General features: G+C 36.1%; 1 protein-coding gene across 1 annotated transcript; it reads right to left on the bottom strand.

The window, feature by feature from the left end:
* Positions 1–1,137: 1,137 nt before the first annotated feature.
* On the bottom strand, positions 1,138–21,259 carry LOC589194 (tether containing UBX domain for GLUT4). Its single transcript, XM_030984440.1, has 17 exons — positions 21,160–21,259; positions 18,522–18,577; positions 17,236–17,457; positions 16,098–16,173; positions 14,269–14,342; positions 12,456–13,086; positions 10,786–10,908; positions 10,314–10,385; positions 9,098–9,237; positions 7,794–7,872; positions 6,979–7,045; positions 4,963–5,025; positions 4,672–4,724; positions 4,091–4,142; positions 3,253–3,325; positions 2,282–2,502; positions 1,138–1,583 (listed from the first exon to the last, which is right to left on the bottom strand). Exons 1-17 carry the CDS (start codon positions 21,238–21,240, stop codon positions 1,573–1,575), a joined length of 2,094 nt encoding a protein of 697 aa, XP_030840300.1. The 5' UTR covers positions 21,241–21,259; the 3' UTR covers positions 1,138–1,572.

The following is a 21,259-nucleotide window of genomic DNA, read 5'->3' on the forward strand; positions in this document are numbered from 1 at the left end:
TGATATATTGAGATGTAAAGATAATGAATGAACATTAACTGAACAAGTTACTACGTGAACTGTCTAAAAGAACTTGCAATTTTAAGACACTTAATAAGCTTTCATATCCAATCATATTTATTGAATTATGAGTCAAAGACAGAAGCAGTGATTTCACCTTTCAATCATGCCTTGAAATTTTGCAGCTTATCAATTCTTGTGATTTCTTAAAGCCACACTGTCCTACTTATAGCTACTTGCGCCCTCTATATAGCAAACAATGCCTAATCGGTGCCTGTTGGTCCCCCATGATCCTTTTTTTCTTATGTTAATTGAGAGCTGAGTTGATGAGATAGCCACCTGTCAGTGACATCGCTGTGTGGTCTAATCCCTTCTGGCTGAATTAGTACAGCCGGCCTTTAAAAGATATTCCAAATGGATGCAAGGATGATTGAAATGAGAATGAATAATGGTACCTCACAAGCATGTAAACAGCACAGTAAGATTAAAGAACTGATCACATCCTGCTATGTAACAAACAGAATGTGGAGGGGAAACCCCCTTTCCAACCATTTACATCTATTTTGGATAGCTTCCCATAAAGCGAACCATGTTATTTTGTTTCTCCTAATATTATTCACATATCAGATTTCAAACTGATGTACATGCAATATCAGAGATTCATTGTCAGTTATGCAAAATTGTATTTCTTGGCATATGAGCATTTGTAAAAGGATATACCCTACCAGAAAAAAAATTCACAACATGTGAGACCTCTAAAAGAGAGAGAGAGAAAAAAAATCATACCCTCTTTCCCCATATAAGGAGAAATAAATGTTCCATCAAGTACCTATTATGTATGAAAATGAATTTAAAGGGACTTTTAAATGTCTCTGCGATTTATAAGCTTACCACAGATACAACAATGCATCTTTCAGTTCAATTTCAAAAAGAATATTTTCTTTAAATGAAGTCTTGACTACCTTTATCATCATAATTATAATTTGTCATCATTTAGCTCATTCTCAAACAGAGCTACTGTATCATTAATGGTATCATTTTGCTATTTCTAAGTTACTAATCAAGACATGAGTTGCACATTACGTGTCAATAAATTGGAGAGAGCATCACTTTGTTTATTCTTTTGTGATCTTGTTGTTTTTTATCATTCCACTAAATCTCACATAAACCTCTCATTATTAATAATGCTCCAGCAAACTTCTTCATCTTTGCTGGCTAAACATTAGATCCCAATAGGTTGGAAAGAACATCACTTAGTTTATTCTTAAGTGGTTTCACTTTTTCATCATTCAATTGATTCTCAAATAAAGCTATCATCACCAATATAGCTGTAAGAACCACCTCCAACCTATGTATTTCACACAACTAAGTAATTTTTCTAGAGTTGCCCCATCATATAAACAGTTGCTATCAGGATTAGAATTGAATATAACTCGATATCAATTACAACGATGTATTAAAGAAATAGGGATTTCTAAGTTTGCTATTGATCGGAGGACTTGCAATCACCCTCCATCACTCGCAACTTTTAAAAGTCAGGGCCCAGGTCTCGATTGGTAGGACGAAAGAGCATCATCTTTTGCCTGTAGAGAAAAATAGAAAAAACAAACTACAAATTACATAATTTGTCAAAGCATGTTGCACTGCTCTGCTAAATACGGACGTGCATTTTTGCAATAAATTAGGAGGTCGTTAGCATTAAAATGCCTGTAACTTCAAAAGTGTGTGCTTATTTGATACAAACTAATCTTATCAGGAAGTTACAGTCCGCTCTGTTTTTATATTATAATTAATCATCAAAGAGAGAAATCCCTTCAATTTATTTAAAATTGAAAAACATGTATAGAGCAGTTAAAACCCTAGAAGCAAGTTATCAGAAATTTGCTTTCTGGCATGCGTGTGTCGTAACAGCCTTCTACCAGAGGCACAATGACATGTATATCTGAATTGGGATCTACTACAAAACTAGTAGCTTTTGTTTCTGCTGCTTTTTACACATAATCTTTCACACAAATTTATATTGTGATAAGGGAGAAAACTTTTCAAAACCTGGACCAGTAAAAATAAGTAAGCACTTTTGTCCACATGTGAATATCGGACACTGGACACAAGGCAAAGTGCATAAATTACTTACAGAATGCTACACCATGGTGTAAGATTAAAACCCTTCATGTATTTGGGCCATTCTGTTTCATGGAGAAGAGAATAGCCATTCCTAGTCTAAATCAATACTGTGGGCAAGATCTGCTGCCCGTGGTATAGGAGTTCCAAATCTACTTACCAATCTTAAACCATTTGGGTACCTTGGTGGAGCCCATGGCAGTGTTTGACGGTGATGCCTGCCTCTTCTGCTGGGAGGAGGACGTTGACCCCTGACCTGACCCGGGGTCACCAGAGGTCGATGGCCTGTCTTCTATCGATGACGACGATGCACCCGAGCCAGAAGTTGAAGCATTGGATTTATTTTCTGAAGATATTGATCTAGCAATGCCCGTGTTCATGCTGTGTATCAAACAAGAAATAAAACATTTTGATGGTGATGTCATAAATGAGTCATTCCTTTGCCCTTTCTGAGATTATTTTCTTGTTCACTTCTTTAACAAACAAAAACTATGATCCCTTTTCCATTACAAAAATCTTAATACACCCTTTATAATTGTGAAAGAATCTTGGTTGAGTTCCTTTTGATACAAATATATGTTTTTATTCAATATATTTTATGGTGTATAAAATTAAATTGCCTAGTAATATGCAAAGAGAGATAAAACCCTTGTGCACAGTTTTATACGATAACTGATATACTCTCCTTTTCTCCATAATGAACATTTGTCAGTGCGGAGCCATGTGTGCAACGATTAGACCCAGGGTTCCTGAGGGTAGTCATTATACAGTCAAACCTGTCTATAGCGACCGCCGAAGGTAAACACAAATAGTGGGCGATGTAGACAGATGGCTGTTATAAACCGGTAGGCGTTGTGTTGCCGATCGCCTAGCTGTGTACAAACTTGCTCAAGCGATGCTGTTGCTGGTCGCTACACGGCTTGCACTGGCGTTGTGGGCATTTTCGGTGGCCAGCCGAAGCAAAATGAGTGGCCGCTGGTCACGTTAGGCAAGTGGACGTTATGGACAGGTAGTCATTAAGACAGATTTGACTGTATATATATATATATATATATATATTGGGGGGTGGGGGGCATTTGTCAATTGTTGGACCGCTCTCTTAACTTTCTGTTATGTACAGTCAATACTCACTTCTTAGCAACAATGCTCTCAGCTTGCAGAAGAGAAGCCAGGTCCCCCAGAGCCTCCTCATGGAGGTAATTATCTGAAGAAGAAAAAACAGAGAGATCATATTCTAATCTTAGGATTTAATTTGGGTTTCAATTAGAAATTATTACAGCAGTTAGTGTTGATATTCATTTTACCTTACTGCTAAGCATGGGCGTCAATCCTTACGTAATACCTATTGTTCAGGGGGGGATGAATGAATAGATCATCCCCCCCCCCCCCTGAACAATAGGTATCAATTACAGATCTACGCCCATGCTGCTAAGGAAGTGAATACAGGTACCATGAGAATGACAGGTTCAAGTTCTATTGGTGGGAGTTCATAAGTGTAAATTATTGCTGTAACAAAAAGCACTAGCATACAGACTTGGTTGTGCGTTATAAAGCTAAGAACTCCCACTTCCGTAACCACAGGTCAATCCTCTGAGCAGGCAATACTTTCAATCTTAATTATTCATTACAATTATTATTTATGCCATATGCCAAGAATTGCCATACTCTCACAGCTTTCAAGAAGTGTCTTAAAACACATCTTTTCTAATTTGTTGTCATTTTCCTCTCTGTTTGTAATTAATGTAGCTTTGTATGATAATGTTCTATCTCTCTCTCTATCTTTGTTTGTTTGCAAGTATTTCTTGTTTAAAAGGCGCTTTATAAATGAAATATTATTATTAAAATTATTATTATCAAATAAAAATAAAAATTGATGTTTTACCATCTAAACAATTTTCCAAAAATTTCAGTAGCATGCAGTAAGCCTTCTTGCTACATTAAAGAGATATTCCCCTTCTAACCTTCTTACCTTTTTGAACTTGGGAACCAAAATAGACAACAGCAGCAGGGAACAGCTTGGCCTATAAAAACATATAAATCACAATAATTGATTGATTGATATGTATATCGAATTAAAAACATAGATTTTGAAATACCCTTGATTTATACTGGAAGACAAGGAATCTCCTCAGATCTTCTTGGAATCTCTCAGGAAAAAGCAGCTGCAATCCCACTTGTTCACGCCCATGGTATCAAATATCTGCTCTTAAATCTGAAAAATATCTTTTTGACTGATCAGGTAATTAAGCATTCATGTCTTGGCCAAAGGCTCTTGCAAATGTGCAGAGATTTTTATTCTTGATTACTCCAAGCAGGTTTCTGAAAATATCAGCTGTTTGAAAGCCACAAGGGCCTTAACTCTGTTCTGAAGGATAAGATGTAACACCCTTCTGGCGCCCAGGAGACAATACAAGATAATAAAGCATCCCACACTATTAAAGTGGCACAACATCCTGATAGGTTAATAATATATCTTGTTCCATTATTTCAAGTACCAGGTATATGTATGAAAATAAAAATAAAAGGCATCCACTTGTTGTTAAGGCTTACCTTGAAAAGAGTCAAAGTCGTGTCTTTCAAAATGGTCTTTGGTGGTGTGGTGTCTGGAGAAAAAAAAGAATCAGTTGCAAAATATATGAATTATGAATGAAACTAAAAGCAGAAAGACAAATATAGAGGGGTTTCGAAAATTAGTTGAGAGTAAATCTGTCAACCTCCATTTTGATTAGGACAAGTAATTGATGCTAAATACTTCTAATATACAACAAGAAAATATTTGCAGATGATTCCTGTTTTATGTATTTATGACTGATAATCTAAAATATTGTTCCATATACTTACAGAGATAAAACTGTTGATCTTTCTCAGCCAAATTTGATCTTACAAATTCCTTCACAGCTTCAACTAGAAAAAAAAGGATATATATGATACAGCATTTTATGAAAGAAATGATACATCATTTTCCACCTTCAAGTTTTGAATTTTTTTGCCTGTTGGTATTCCATGTATAAAGAGAGAATAATTAATACTCTTTCATTACATCAAATCTGATACAAATGGTTGTACCATGTTATTGTTTTTACCGGTACATGCTTTTTACAAGTTTTTAAAATAAAGACGTATTAATAAATTCAATTCAATTCAATTAAATTCAATTCAATTCGAATTAAGGATGAAAATATAGCTGAGTGCAACAATGGTCCAACACATCATTACTTATCAGCTTGTTGTAAGATACAGAAATGTGAAGTGTAGTACACTTAAAAAACGTTTTAATTTTCCAACAGAATAGTTCGGATAATACTTTAAATTTATGATAATATGGTATGGAAATATTAAGTTTTGTTATGATATGTACATATATTATGTAAAAAAACATTTTGACATGAAGAAATTATTGTTTGTATATGTTGTATTATACCTTACATTTATATGTTCTTTGTTATTCAGTTATAATATATTTGGAAAAATGCAGAAATAAAATTTTAAAAAAATTAAAAAAACGCTTTAAACAAAAAACGGTAAACCTTGGCATGTATGCAGAGCTGCCAACCTGTCATTCTCAAAAAACATATTATTCAGCATGAAAAAGCATATTTTTAGGTGAAAAACATATTTTGCCTGTTTTTGATTTTTTTCTTTATTTTCCCTGTAAAATACTATTGCAACTATGTTTCTTTGATTAAAAATGTGTTCAATCATTGACAGCTGCCGACCTATCAATTAAAAAAAAAAAAAAAAAAAAAAAAAAAAAAAGTTAAAAAAAAAAAACATTTTCAAGGAAAAAAAATTGTATTTTTAAAAATATATGTTAAATATATTTACCTATTTTATCGGAAAATTTAATAATTTAAATACATCACAGAATTTTAGAAAATCTGAAAATAAAACGCTAAGTCAATGAATATGAGGGTCGAATCAATTTGTACACAAAGTCAATGCATCAGCAGGGTCCGGTGTTTGTTTTTCATTTGACTTTTTGAAGATACCATCACATTCGAAGGGCTTGCGATAATCGAAAAAACTTGTAATAAAATCACTGATTTCTTGATTTTTAGCGCTTTTTTGGAGAAACTGTTTCTTAAAACTGGGCTAAGCCCCCGCATGCTTTGGAAATATGGCTCTGATTCCGCATTTTTGACAGCAAAATTTGGCTTTTAGGATGGATTTTTGGAAGTGACAACGGGACTTTCTTGTACTAGTTAGTGAGTGACAATGTGTGTAATGCATTGGTATGTATTTTGCGTGTGTTAAGGATATGGCAATACACCAGTTTACAGTTGTGTGCGCCATTTTAAACAAGGCCAATGACCTAGAGGTCATGCCTGCGTAAATTAAGATTGCGCCCATGCAAATTATGATGATATTACTGCCTGCGCGCTGCGTTGTGCGCGCATATCATCATTTGCATGGGCGCAATCTTAATTTACGCATAAATACCAGAGGTCAGAGGTTATTGGCCCCAATTTTTGGGCCAATAACCTCTGACCTCTGTCTGCGCATGCGCACTGATACAACTGTAAACTGGTGTATTGAATTCGCTGGCTCGATACTCTGTACATGTACCGTACTGTATGCATGGACTGGGGAAATGTGCACGTCTTTGAGTGGTGTACATCCCGTGTTGTGTGCAATGCGGATGCGTGCGCGCTGCAGGAATCGCCAATACAAAGCAATAGCACAACTCTGCATATGCTCGTTCTCACAGCCAGCCACGTTTGCACAGCCATACTCGAAACTTTCGAAAAACGTATTTTAGCACAGCAAAACGTACAAACGTATTTTACCCCCAAAAAACGTATTAATACGTTAAAAACGTACTACTTGGCAGCTCTGTGTATGTGAACAAGCCTTTACCTTTTTCCTGAGGCCTGAAGAACCCTTGGAGAATGATTCGGTCTGGGAAGTGAACTCTAACAACAACCTTCAAAACAAATTAAAAAAGTGTAAAATCATAAGTACGATTTTTAACAAATTGTCACTTGAATAGCACTACTTCCTTTCATCAATTATTTTACAAGTATAACAATCATTCATGTTATTAGGTTATTGAGGAGGCGCGATAGCTCAGTCGGTAGAGCAGTGGTCTCGTAATCCGGTGACCCGGGTTCGAAACCAAGGCGATGTGCTAGTGCCCTTTGGTAAGGCATTAATCTTCATTACCAGGTCCCTCGGAGAGGACCTAAAGCCGTCGGCCATCTGGTTGCTTACTTACAAGCATCTATGCTTTCTTAGTAGTCGGGTAAAATAACCACCACCACTGTATAAAAGTTCTGCACATGGTTGTATGGCACAGTCAATTTCTTACACTCACCAAAACTCTACACCAAACAGTATACCTAACTCCTACCCTAACCTTAATCCCAACCTAAACCTAAAATCCAACTGCAACACTAACCCTCACCCAATATCTTTAATTTACAAAAAGCCTGGAGCAATTGGAGCAAGGTACTGGCAAAATGTTCTACCCATTTTCTATACAGAACACACAAATCACCAGAGTACATGTAAACACAATGAAAAAAATTACAAAGTACAGCCCAAAACTGAACAATGGGAAAGTCAACAGTCCAGCCATTAACTAACCCCATCTCTGAAATGCAAATAAAGGATCATGGCTGTGACACACACTATCATGATTGCTGCATGGTCAGGGATTGCCTGAATCTAACCTTATCATATTTCTTCATCTTCTTCTGATCCTGAGCATCTCTCATAGCCTTTGTTGTGAGGTTCCTCTCAGAATCAGCACTATAGAAAGAAAAACAGGTATGATCTTCAACAGCAAATCCAGATCGAGATATGGTTGTGGTGGCATACTTCTTCCATTGAACAAATTTACTGGTAACTAACTTAGAAAATTAAATTTTTACATAAGTCTGTTTAAAGGTACTATGTCCCTTTTGCAGCCAACCTCAAATACTGTAGAACTTTGCAGGAATTATGAATATGTCATGTATGTCCTATCTGTGAAATTTGAACGTTTGCAGTGTCCTAATATTCTAATTATGCAAGGAAACCCGTTTACTTGCTAGACTTCACTGTCAGACACTATTGAGTGACTGACTGGCCTTTTTTCTTCTTTGGTAATAACATGCATAAAATGAGCTGTAAAGGGTACATGAGCATTTGTCTACATCAATAACCCACTTCTTAAGATGGCCAAAATTAAACTGATTGAATCTTTGCGCAGCATAGAACGTATGACCATTCGGTACAATGGTCTGAAAATCAAGACTATTACTTATTGGCTCTATAGCTCCTAAGTCAATTTGACAACTAATAGTCTTTATTTTCCCACTTGAAGACATTTTCAAGCCCCACCTTTTTTAGGGAAGTTCTAAATTAGTATTATCTTTCAAATGCCGTCGGAATTTAACCTTCTGCAAATGGGACATAGTACCTTTATCATTGATCTGCTCGTAAAATCAACTTATAAAATGGCTCCCAGACCGACAGAGCAAGAATACATCAACTGTGACTACATTAAACAGTGAAATGTTGCTTTTAAAAGTTTGACTGACGTATCATTAGCAGTTTCAAAACCTTGATATGTATAAATGATGATTCCCCTCCCCCCTTCTTAGGTTTATTGAACCCCTCCTTCAAGTTATTAGTGTTTTTAGATGATGAATTGTAAAATTGGAGTGTGTTTAATGATGGAAAACATAGCAAATGCATATTTTCATGACTGGTCTTTGCCACATAGAAGAGCATAGATAGATGCGAAGGGAAAAAAGGGAAATAAGGATGCAAAAGGGGTGAACATTTCTAGAAAAACCTGCCTCTCCCTTTTGATTTGGACGGTTCTTTGACCACATCAACATAGCGTACTTTACTACTACAGTCCATTGCTCATCCATTGCATAATATAATATATAGAATATATACAATATTTATAGCGCTTAGAGACTTTGGTGGTAAGCGCTTTATAAGCACCGTTTTTCATTTATCATTTATTTAATTATCTACTCACCTTTGATGTCTAAGATTGGAGAGCATCCTCCTCACATCATCCACTGTAAGGTCAAAGAATTCATCCGGAACATCGGAAGAACCATGTAATGTGAAAGGATCCTGATCGGGTGAGAACACTAGTTGATTCCTATCACATGGCTGTGAAAAGAAAAACAAAGTTTCTCTGTTAACACCAATATACAAAATGTCTAAAAATGTTTGAAAAAAGAAAGTTATTCTCATATAGTTAGAACCTGATCCCCCCTCTCAAAAAATTGTGATAAAGAACAACAACATTTCGTTATTAACACCAATACACAAAATGTTGGAAAAGATTACCTTCAAAATGAAGTCACCACAGTTGGACCCCCCCCCCCCCCCCAAAAAAAAAAACAAAAAAAAAAAAACAACAGTTGATTTCTATCACAAGGCTGAGAAAAGAAGAACAATATTTCTCTGTTAACGCCAATCCACGAGGGCCCGAATTCACAAAGGAAGGTTTGTCGTCAAACCAGGTTTTTGTACGTCATATGACGCGTTTTGACGCGGTTTTTACAAACCTGGTTTGTAAAAAACAAGAGGTTTGACGAAACAAAAGGAGGTTTGTCGACAAACCTCCTTTGTGAATTCGGACCATAAGGTCTGAAAATGTTTGAAGAAAAGGAAGATTCTCAAATGGAAGTCACCAGATAGTCAGAACGTGACCATCGCTTCTACAGGTAATGTGATCACGAGCTATTTTTGCATACATAATGAGCCCTGTGACCTTTGAACTTGTGACCCCAAAATCTAATCAGTTCATTAGCTCTGCAAGATACAAACATGACCCAAGTTTGGCAGGAATCCACCAATCAGTTCTAGAGACAACGCGATCACAAGAACAAGACATACAGATGTACGGACAACCCAAAAACATAATGCCTCCGGCGGCCCATAAAAAGGGACGATTCTCTCTCTCATAAATATCCAAACCCTTCCCCGCTCCTTCTCTTGCCTACAAAGGCAGACATACCGAACACAGCGAAATAAAATGAGTTTATACTTTTACTAACTGAACAGTGTTCACACACATGAATCACGTTATAAACTTTCAGGGCCTTCGACAACAACTTTGAGACAAAAATAGTATAGGATTTTAGAAATGGAGGTTTTCCCATAGCATTATATATCATTTGCATGAACAAAAACTCACTTCATTAGACTTTACGGACAGAAGTTTAATCACTGATATCTACCTTTGAACTAATGTCTTGCTTCTCTTTGCCCTTTCCTTCATCTGTCGCATCAGTATGCTTTGGTTCTGGAAACTGATAGAATGGAAAGTTAAGTTATGAAAATGTTAACGTTTATTCAACATACACTGCCATTTTACTGAATGATAATTGGGCTATAAATGGATAGGGAGTATGAAGAAAATAAAGAATAATATAAAAGGGGCACACAAAACCTAAGTCAAACTTGGACTCCATTCAGGCCCTTTTTTATGCAAGCATGTATGGGTCTGTTGAGTTGTCTGCTCACATATCGCTTACATGCTACTTGAAAGTACATATATCGATGTAAATCAATGACAATTCATGAAATCTCGTTACAGATATAAAGTTTGAAGCTCATATTTTGAATAATGTATTACGACTTGGAAGTGCTAACAAACCAAACAAATTGTGTTGATAGGGACACTTTAAGTTAGACATTGACAATAATTACCTTAAAGTCAGCAAAGGCATGAACAGGTGCCTTGGGTTTGGTTGTGCGAGGTTGACGGTTCAGGGCTCCTTGTGATTTCTGGCTCATAGACTCCTGCATGGCTTCCTGCATTGATTTCACCATCTGAAAAAGGTATCAGTAAATTGTATTTTCTAAATCGTTAATTTGGTTATCAAACAACAAGAGAGATACAGTTAACTCCACCAAGCTCTAGGTCGCACAGGTCAAATAGTTTTTTTATTTTATTTACCAAACTATGCAAAACAGGCATTATTTACGCTGTCTAATACCCCATTCACAGTGGTTTTGAAATTTGTAGCGGCGTTGTAGCGGAGCGGCGACACCGCCATAACACCGCTACAAATGCATTCACAGTAGAAAAGTTATCCCGCTGCAGCAGCGGGATAAATATCATGTACCCATTCACGCTGCAGCGGGTGATTTTTATTACCTCCGTAACAAACACGTGTATGCATGGCTCATGACCCGCGAGTGACCCCGATATGACCGGAAATACTTGCTTGAAATTGCGCGGTAAACATGTCAAGTTGCTTTTTGTATCCTCGATCATATTACTTTTTAAAAAACTAGCATTTTTATTGCTTCCAGTCAGAATATTTTAATTTTTTGAAGTGTGAAATATTTTTATTTGGATAATTATAATACCTACATAATAATAAAATCAATTTGAATCCACTGGTTACTTTATTTCTATTTCACTTTATGTTCCCCATTGCTGTAGAAAAGAGGTCAGTGATAGGTAAGTAAACAAATCACACGTGTTTGTCGCGGTGTTATAGCGGAGAGCCTTCACACTGAGTAAACACCGCGACAGCAGCGGGACAGTCCCGCTGCTGTCGCGGTGTTTGAGGCCACTGTGAATGGGGTATAAGTCAAATTTTGCACAACAGATCAACTTATGTAGAGTTCAAGTTCTGTACTGATTTTTCAAGCAAGTGATGGGGGTAGTCGTGATGGTAGAGTTGGTGGTAAGAGTACTTGGTGGTGGTAGAAGTGGCAAAAGAAGGAAATTAAAAATAGAAGGGGGAAAAAAAAAGAGAAAGATGAGGAGGTAAAGGAGGAGGAAGTAGAAGAATAAGACAAAGAAGAAGAAGAAGTAGTAGTAGTAGTACTAGTAGGATTTGTAGTAAAAGCAGTTGTAGCAGCAGTACCAACAGTCAAAGAAGCAGTAGTAGCAGCAGTACCAACAGTCAAAGTAGCAGTGGCAGTAGTAGTAGCTACATTGTAGTTTTAATTATAGTGAGAAATATACATAGTCAAAATTGACTAATACAATAAGTGGTGGGTTATGTAGAGAGAGAGTACTAAAAATAATACCTCAAGTCTTTAATTTGTTGCTCTAGACATCGTTATTGAATCTATTGCGTCACATTAAGGTAAAACAAACGGTGGCAACTGCAACAAGCCACCGGGCAAGTAGTTTCAACATGTCCCACTGGACACAGGAGCAAACATGGAATGCTCCCCAGGGAGTGGAAAATGTGCATACATTGTGTGCGGATAAGCCTGAATCCGATGACCGGGGTAATAATATATCTGTAAAGCACTAAGGCACATCGTTGTATCAATGTATTGGGGGCTTTATAAAAGCAGAATATCATTATTATTATTATCATTTAAATAATGACAAATGGTTGAATATATCTCACCTCTTCCTCTTTCTCCAGTAAGCTCTGTATCCTTCTCCTTGCATACTCATCCAGGCTGATTCTTTCGTTCTTCTCAATGTCCTTCACAACTTTCTCGGTTTTCTCTTCCTTTGGGATTTCTCCTCCCCCTTTGCTTGTAGAAGGTATCTGCTTTTCTTTTCGCCTCACACTCGTTTCTTGAGCTACAGTCCTTTCCTCGAGATGTGAGCTATTGCTCGCATTTTGAGGGCACTCTTGGGCTCGGGAATTGGTATTCTCTGATTTCATTTCCATTGCATCGACTTCCATGGCAGATTCATCCATATTATCAGAAGTAGCGCAGTCCATGGCTGTATCACTCGAGCCAGCTGGCTGGGCAAGTTCATTTGTGGGGGGTGTGTTTTCAGTCACTGGAACTGGAGGTGCTGGTTTTGATTTAATTTTAGGTAGTGAATCTGAGTCTGCTGCAGGAGCACCCCTATGTGCATCAGTGGAATGACCAAATGTTGCAGAACTCTGTGGTGTGGTGGAAGAATCCATTTGATTTGGAGGGGCAGCAGCAGTAGGACTTGGTGCAGCAGGGACTTCTGGCTTGGTCTCAGGCTGAGTTTTCTTTGGAGGAGGGGGAAGTTCAACGTCTCTGTGCAATAACCTTGGATATATCACCAAAAAAATTTAATGTAATTTTGTTTTGTCTTTATTATCAAGAGTACAAAATAGGCAATGTGATATTTATCAATTTCCAATACGACACATATCAATCGTGTAAACAACTACACTGTATGCATACAATGACTGCTTAAGATGACAATTTGCAGTATGTTATCATACAGTTATCATACACTGTACATATATGAAGAATTCTTATGCTCATATATTCCAATCCTTCAATACTGGTGATCAGAAAACAACTACTCGAATGATGTTAGCTGGTAATCTGTATTAGTGTAAATAGAATCCTGTCAGATTTGATTTTATACGGTAAAATGTTTATACCGCGCATTAAGATTCTAGACCTCTGATTGGTCAAAACTGCAAGCATAACATTTGCTACTGACTGCTGGGCAATGCTGCAAAAAAATTGACTGGGTATGGCTCTAATGGGGCGTCCAATGCAAGGACGCAATGAAAGCGGTTAAAGTCAACAATGGATTGACGCCGTGGATATGCGCACTTCTTTGAGAATAGTAAATTTCCCCACATTTTTAATGAGATATTTTGTCAAAAATTCCTTTTTTGAGAATCCCCGAGCGAGATGCAGTATATAAAACAAATATTGACTACTGAATTTTCAGGTCAAGGTCAAAACTATAGCTCCTTCGTAACCTTGAGCCTGCACTGTGCCCCTCCACTTCGTTTTGGGTCACAGTACAGTTTGAAGATCACCTTGGGCTTTAGCTATAACAGTGCTCCTCAAAGCAGTCAATATTTGTATAATATTCCCTTGCACACTTGTTGTCGTTGCTGCTGTTAGTGATGCTGTTTTAGAGTAAGTGATTGCTAATGCTAGCTTTTCTTATCACTTTACAAACATAACCTGAGGCAGATAACTAAACAATCATCATGAATCCATTGGCGACATCGATTCACATGCTTAGGTATCTCTCAAACTATATTGCTGTTGAAGACGTACATAGAATCCAAGACTCTTCCCCCCCCCAAAAAAAAAAAAAATAAATAAATAAATAAATAAATAAATAAATAAAAATAAAAATAAATAAATGAAATTAACAACAACAAAAAAAGAGGGAAAAAAAATGAAACTAGTCTAAATTTAAAAAATTAAAAAATAAATAAATAAATAAAAATAACTAAACAATGGTCTGCCTTTTACCTGATGATTGCTCTTCCTCCAATCAGTCCAAGACCTTTCAATGTGGTAGCCTTCAACCATTCCTCACCAATAATCTTGAGAGAATGACATAGAAAATAAAAGGACATTAAAAACCCTACATATAACTGTAAAAGTTGTCTAGATCTAGTCATTTTTTTAACACAGTTTGTTTGTTACTTATTCAGGTATGGTGTTTACTCTCCAATCATGTAGATAGATGCCATGCACCAGAATAGTCTGTCATTTTTCTATTGCTGACTGTTTCCCATGAAGAGGCTTCAATTATGCCTCACGCCACTCAAAAAATGTAAACATGTGGGAAAAGGTGCAGGTACAATAGACCATTTTCGTAATGTTATCAATTTAATGCACAAATCTTTATCAAGTGCCTTGTTAAAATTATTTCATTCACCCGTTATGAATAATTCTATTTCAATAGTCAGAATACAAATCGATACATTAATTGTTGCCAAGAAGGAGAAACATTATACAGTTATTGACTGGCAGGGGGTGTAATATAACATTATTTGGACCGCTGAAGGGAGTTATATTTCCCAAGTGGTTATATTTTCCCGAAGCGCGCAGCGCTGAGGGAAAATATGGTCACGAGGGAAAATATAACTCCCTTCAGGTCCAAAGAATGTTATATACCCCCTGCCAGTCAATAACTGTTATATTAGATAGCCTTGGTTTTTTTTATTTTTGTGGGGGGGGGGGGGGGGGGTCCATATTTTTTTTAGCCCGAAATTTTTTTATTTTTTTTCGGGGACAATCAAAATTACGGAAAAATAATTTGTCGAGATCACCTTAAAAAAAAAAAAAAAAAAAAAGCATTTTTCGGGAAACAAAAAAAATTATTAAAAAAAAAAAATTATCCAAAAAAGCATTTTTTGGGGAAAAAAAAAATTTCTAGGGAAAAAAAAATTCATGAAAAAAAAAATATTGAAAAAATAAAATGGCCCTCGATAATGGTGTAATGTATGTAGTTGGTGACATACAGTCCTCAAGAGGGCGACATGCATTGATTAACAATATATTCATTTCACCAGCCGGTATAATATAACACTGAAAAGTGACCGGCCAGGAAAATATAACAATTTGGATCCTCGCAATTGATATCACGTGACGAGCTCTGGACCAATCACATCTCGGTATCTGTCTAAGCTATCTAATATTATGACTTTATTATCCTACTAACAATATGTTATGTATGCTAATTGCATTCTGATTATTGAAATACAATTATTTGTAATAGGTGCATGAAATAATTTGTAACGAGGCACTTAACAAAGATTTGTGCATTAAATTTGATAACATTACGAAAATGGTATATTGGCATAGGTGAAGGTGCCTCACCTCTGACGCTAACCAGTTATGTACTTGATTCTCTTACTGCCATAGGCTTAAAGGGATCCGGTAACTTTGTCTCAGATTCTAAAACAAAATCCTGGATTCAGCTCATGTTGCAATGATAATTATAAACCTTTAGGTCAGTCAGGAACCCCATGACTTTTACAAGCCGATAGCCTATCTGATTACCAAGATATTTATGATTGATATCAACATTTCATTTTTTGTTTTCCTAATGGTTTTTATAACACTACAGTCTATAGGGAAAAATGAGTATGGTAAAACCGGTCACTCAAATTTTGTTAGGGCTTCAATATTACACCATTTCAAAGACACTGATAACACGTAGCGCCATGCATCTCAGATTTAAAATTCTTAAACTATGCCTTTAATACACGATCCACTATATTCCTCTCAGCAAATGGCTTACAATCGTACAAAATAAGAATAAGTTATCAATCAATCTTTGAACTTAGTACCTCCTCTCTCATGTAGATGCAGACTGGATGAACAGCGGTCCCACTGCTGGATGATGAAGGGCATGTCAAGGACGGTCTGTACACAACAACAAATGAAGAGATAAAAGGGGGATAGTATCCCAATGCACAAAATAGAAAAGGCTTGCATATATCTTGCACACAATGCAAACTGCGTTTAATAATAAATAATACACAAATTTATATAGCACTTGTGTCATAAAAGTTTCAAAATGCTGTACACAATCAAGATTACTTCAGAAAAATTTATATTACTAAATGTAATTAACATTACTTAAAATACCAAAAAATAAGATATTACTAAAGAAATTAGCATAACATGTCAATTCCTGGGAAAGTTAACATATTATATTGAAAATAGCAACAATTTAAAAAAAAAAGACATAATGTAGGCATTGTAATACAAATTCAAACTTATTTTATAGTTATTTGATTAGTTCGGTCTTTTGTATAAGCTGGCATCCATTTGTATCATGAAATTGTGACAAAATCAGAAGAAAAAAAAGTACCAACAGTTGCATACCTAATAGAAATTATTGGTGAGATATATACGAGAGATAATATAAACATAGGCAACTTTGTGGGGAATTTTTAAATGAAATATTTTCATGATCTTTAAAAAAATAAAAATAAAAAAATTGTAGACACTACACAGTCAATGTATATTATCAAATAATTTGAAAACAGTGATCTGTTTACTCAAAACATGCCTTACTCCATATTTTGTGTCATGGTGAGTGAATTGCTTACAAATTCAACATTTCCTATTTACCATTTTGTTCTTTATGAGTGGATGGGGGGGGGGGGTGCAGGGGCAAGTGAAATCTTTTAGAAACAGACTGTAGGGTAAGCACATACAATGTACTTTTAACACTGCATTTATAAATTTAAGTCACAAGTCAAAATTTGAAAATCACCAACGCATATATAAAAAGGGACCAAAAGATATATTCTCAAATTACAGTCAAATCAATTTTTTTTTTTTTTTTTTTTGGGGGGGGGGGGGGGACCAAACTATGCAAAACATGTATTATTTTCACTTCCTCGGTAGCATTGGTCCCAACCAAGATGCAGAATCCCAATTTCAAAGAAATGAAAAAGAGCCAGGCCCGATTCTCACCTGTCGCTACTTTGACCCTCCCAGTGCTGTAGAATGTCCCAGAGCGATATTGTAGAGTCAAAGCTATGCTGGAGGCGTTCGCCCGTGAATAGCTGTAGCGCCACCATGGTTGAGCCAGAGAGACTGCGTGAGACGTCCGCTTTGACCAGCTCTAGCTTGGCATTGTTGATGAGGTTGGCATAGCGGAAAGGTACCTGGACGTCAAGGATGGTTCTCTGATGTCTGGAATGGAGGGTAAAGAAATAAATCATTTTTTGCAGTGGATATCTTAAAGCCCATCTGTACTAGTTTACAGGAGGGATAAGACCACCCTGCAAGGTTACTGACAGGCGGTTATCTCATCAAATCAGCTTTCAATTAAAATATTTAAGACAAAAGAGGATCATCGGGGACCAATGGTCACCAATTAGGCATTGTTTGCTATATAGAGGGCGCAAGTAGCTATAAGTAGTGCAGTGGGGCTTCTATATAGAGTCAAACCTGTCTAAGTGGCAACCTCTCTGTAAAGGCCACCTGTCTTCATGTATAGTGGCCATGTAATGTGTCTCCACTCGAGAAGGGAAATTTTTGTTTAAGGACCAGTCGAGGAAGGCCACCTGTCTACAGTGGCCACTTTTTCTATTTTCCTCAAGTTACTTTAACAGACATGTTGACTAATATTACTACTGACCATTACAACACATTGTTAACCTTATTGATGAATTGTTGACAAGGTTTGCTCTCTGATGTCAGTGGAGAGAAACACAGGTAAGAATCTGGGATTATTTAGAGTGGTTATCCATGTAGTACTATTGGTAATCATGTATAGCACCAATGACAATTATAATCCACTGTTAATAACCTTTTTAATCAATTGTTGATAAGGACCAGTCGGCTGGCTGCAAGAAGGCCGCAAGAACTATGAATTGCCAATGGCAGTACCCACCTTCTTGCAGGCAGGCGACTGACTACTCTACAGCATTTAGACATTCAAATATAATTGCATTGTGATAATTAAGATACTCTGTTGGTAATCCTATCAATCTATGTTTATTTGATAACTACATGTAGTTCATGCAATTCATCATAAGGATTGCTCACTGATATTTGTAATTATTAGGTCGTAATGATGTCTTTCTTGATGGACAACCAAAACAAGGCAAGAAGATACAGTATATCTTATTGCCTTGACACAAGTATGCCTGAGAAACAAAGTAAACTAAAAATTAAACTTTAAATTTTTCTGTAAAAAAAATCAAGCACGTATCCTAGAGAAATTGGAAGGTCTAGGTTTTCAGGGAACTTACTTCAAGTTGTAGTCATCTGCGTTGAACTTCTGTTTCTTACACACTATCTCAATGACCTGAAAAACAAGATTGTGTCAAGATTGTATAATTAAATTTACTCAATAAAACCATCTACAATATTGTGTACCGGTATATAATTATAATCTCATATCTTAAGTTTACACAGCCGTGGTGGCATTTACCAGTATTAAAATAATGATCAGGCATATTCAGACTACTGATATGTAATGTGAAAATTCTACACTGCTCAATTTAGTAAATGTTAAAGGTTTCTTGCAATTAAGGCTGTGCATAACTGTGTAATGAGGTACTCGAGTACACTCCCAGGCAAAAAAAAAAAAAAAAATAGCGGCCGTGTATTCAAGTATGAAAAATCGTACTTAAGCAGTTGTCAACAATGCGAGTACTCTAGTATTCGAGTACTTGTCGCAGCCTTACTTGCAATATGTGCATTGACTAGTATCTTTATTTCTTTTAGACAAATATATGGCGAAGCCAAAGAGATTATCATTAATTTATTCAACACAAACAAAAATATTATGTTTGCTTCAAAAGTACTTTTGAGGGTTGTTTCACCATCATAAGTACAAGATCAACAACCCGACACTGTCGCTTGACTTGTATGCTAATAATGTTGCACAAAACAATCTTTGCCAAAACGAGCGGCAACATCACTGACGAGAAACTTGTCACGACTACAAACCTGTCATATTTATAAGAACACCATCACAAGTCTTTAAATGAGTCTTTAGCAGTGAAAAAATTAATACTGACAATTTATTCAAAAATCTATTCCTTGATTTCCATGATAATAGTTTATCAAAAAGTTCTTAATATTGGTGTTAATAGAAAAGTATCATACAATCACACAAACTATAATGTTTTAATGCCCCATTCATGTCTTTGTCCCTTTAACAATATAACCTACCCTCATATTACTTGTATCCTTCTGTATAAATATTACATGTTCTGGTTTTCTGAAAGAGAGTTGAGTTTTGATCACCATTACATTTGTAGACCAATACCTTCTTTCTAGCTGGCTCTCTCTTCATCTAGTGTTTTACATACCAGTATATGTGGAAGTTCATAATGATGTACCGTAACTGATTTGATTCTCCAAAGTTTGGAGATAATAAATACTCTCATATGACTCCAGAATTACAAGTCTCTCCTTGCTGCTTCATTTTATGTACCTCTCCTACTGCCAATATCTCATACACCAATCCCAACACAACATGACTCAGTATTAAACATAGTTGAAGGTTGATAAAAAAACTTTGAAGTTTTTGTATGAAATGTTATTTATCATCTTCCTTTTACTGTATTAACCCTCTAGCATGCAAAAAATCCTGACAAAATTCTCTAACCACAAAGCTATTCATGGTTTTCCTTGAAATTCTCCTAACCAATTTTTCATGAAAATAAGACATAAGACAGGCTTTTAAAAATCTTTCAAGTTTCAACATTTAAATGTCTGGAATGGTAGAGTATATGGAGCCAATTTATTGCTTTGTGAGGATTTTAATTCACCTAAAATGTAATTAAATTGTAATAATATAGTTGGAGAATTAAGGAATCGATCAGATCAGTTTTCCCAATTTTCATCATGATAATGTCTGTTTTTACTCACAACTTTCAGATTACATTTAATAGTACATCTAGCATTGCAGTCACTTCACTGTACCTAGTCCTAGTTAGCACCATTTTCTCTCATCTGAACAATGTTACCAAGCCAAGATAACCAAGATTTATATTATTTTTCCACTAATTGGTCTACCATAGAAAAGGTGACTGCCAAAGAAGAAACAGTCTGTATTTACAGATCCATGAGAATGACAACATGTTAATGTGTAGATACACATGTATTTCTCCACATTATTTTCCATTTTCAAGCATAACCTTGTACCTTGGTACAAAATTACGAATCATATCACACAATTTTTTAATAAGTAAATATTAAAACCATGACTTAGGTTTAGATTGAGTCATTAAATATCTTGTTATTATTTCCTCAATATTAATAAAATCAGGGTATGGTCAGGGAGATGCGACTTTAATGGAGGTCCTGTCTCAAAAGATTTTCCTCGAGGGACAGATATTCAGGATTAACTTGGCTATTACTTAGCTTAACAACAAGAAATGTAACCCTCTCCAGCCATCAAATCCAACTACACCCGCCCTCATCACTCAGAACCCCTCTGGCAATCCAAATGTTACGAAATTGTTATTAATGTTTCTCCCATTTCCATTTCTTTTGTACAAAATTAAACTGAAGGATGTGTGCAAAACTTATGTACTTTTTAGCACTAATGTTTGTATGAGGTCACTACCGTCTACGGTTAAACCTCAAACTGTTTGTAGGACTAAGACTGGAATGGTCAACATCATGAACAAGGCAACTTTTACTTCTCTAGCTGAGCAATGCATACTGCTAGTGGCGGTCTACGGGTCATGAAAATATCCCAGGCCGATGGCGACGGGCAGAATTAGACATGCCGTTTGCTTCAGCAGCTTTTGCAAACAATGATACAGCATAATTTCTGAAGCAGAATTAAACTACAATCTTCCAAAAGCACAATTCCAGTCATACGCCACTTCAAAACTAATACTTTTGTTTATAAAATCAATGCAAACTTACCTCTAGAATTCTCGTATTGGGAGAAACTTTGACAGTTTGTCGACGTCCATTCGGACAGAGAACGTTCACGTTGGATGCCATTTTCACAATTTACTAGTCT

The sequence above is a fragment of the Strongylocentrotus purpuratus genome, unplaced genomic scaffold (assembly GCF_000002235.5).
Source record: "Strongylocentrotus purpuratus isolate Spur 01 unplaced genomic scaffold, Spur_5.0 spur5_scaffold_14, whole genome shotgun sequence".
Taxonomy (NCBI): Eukaryota; Metazoa; Echinodermata; class Echinoidea; order Camarodonta; family Strongylocentrotidae; genus Strongylocentrotus; species Strongylocentrotus purpuratus.

Bases quoted from the DNA above. Each gene is read 5' to 3' on its own strand.
- LOC589194 (XM_030984440.1), bottom strand. From the start codon at position 21,240: ATGGCATCCAACGTGAACGTTCTCTGTCCGAATGGACGTCGACAAACT. The intron at 10,909-12,455 runs GTGAGATATATT...TACCTTTTTCAG, and splicing joins TACTGGAGAAAGAGGAAGAG to ATGGTGAAATCAATGCAGGA. The intron at 2,503-3,252 runs GTGAGTATTGAC...TTTGATACACAG, and splicing joins GAGAGCATTGTTGCTAAGAA to CATGAACACGGGCATTGCTA.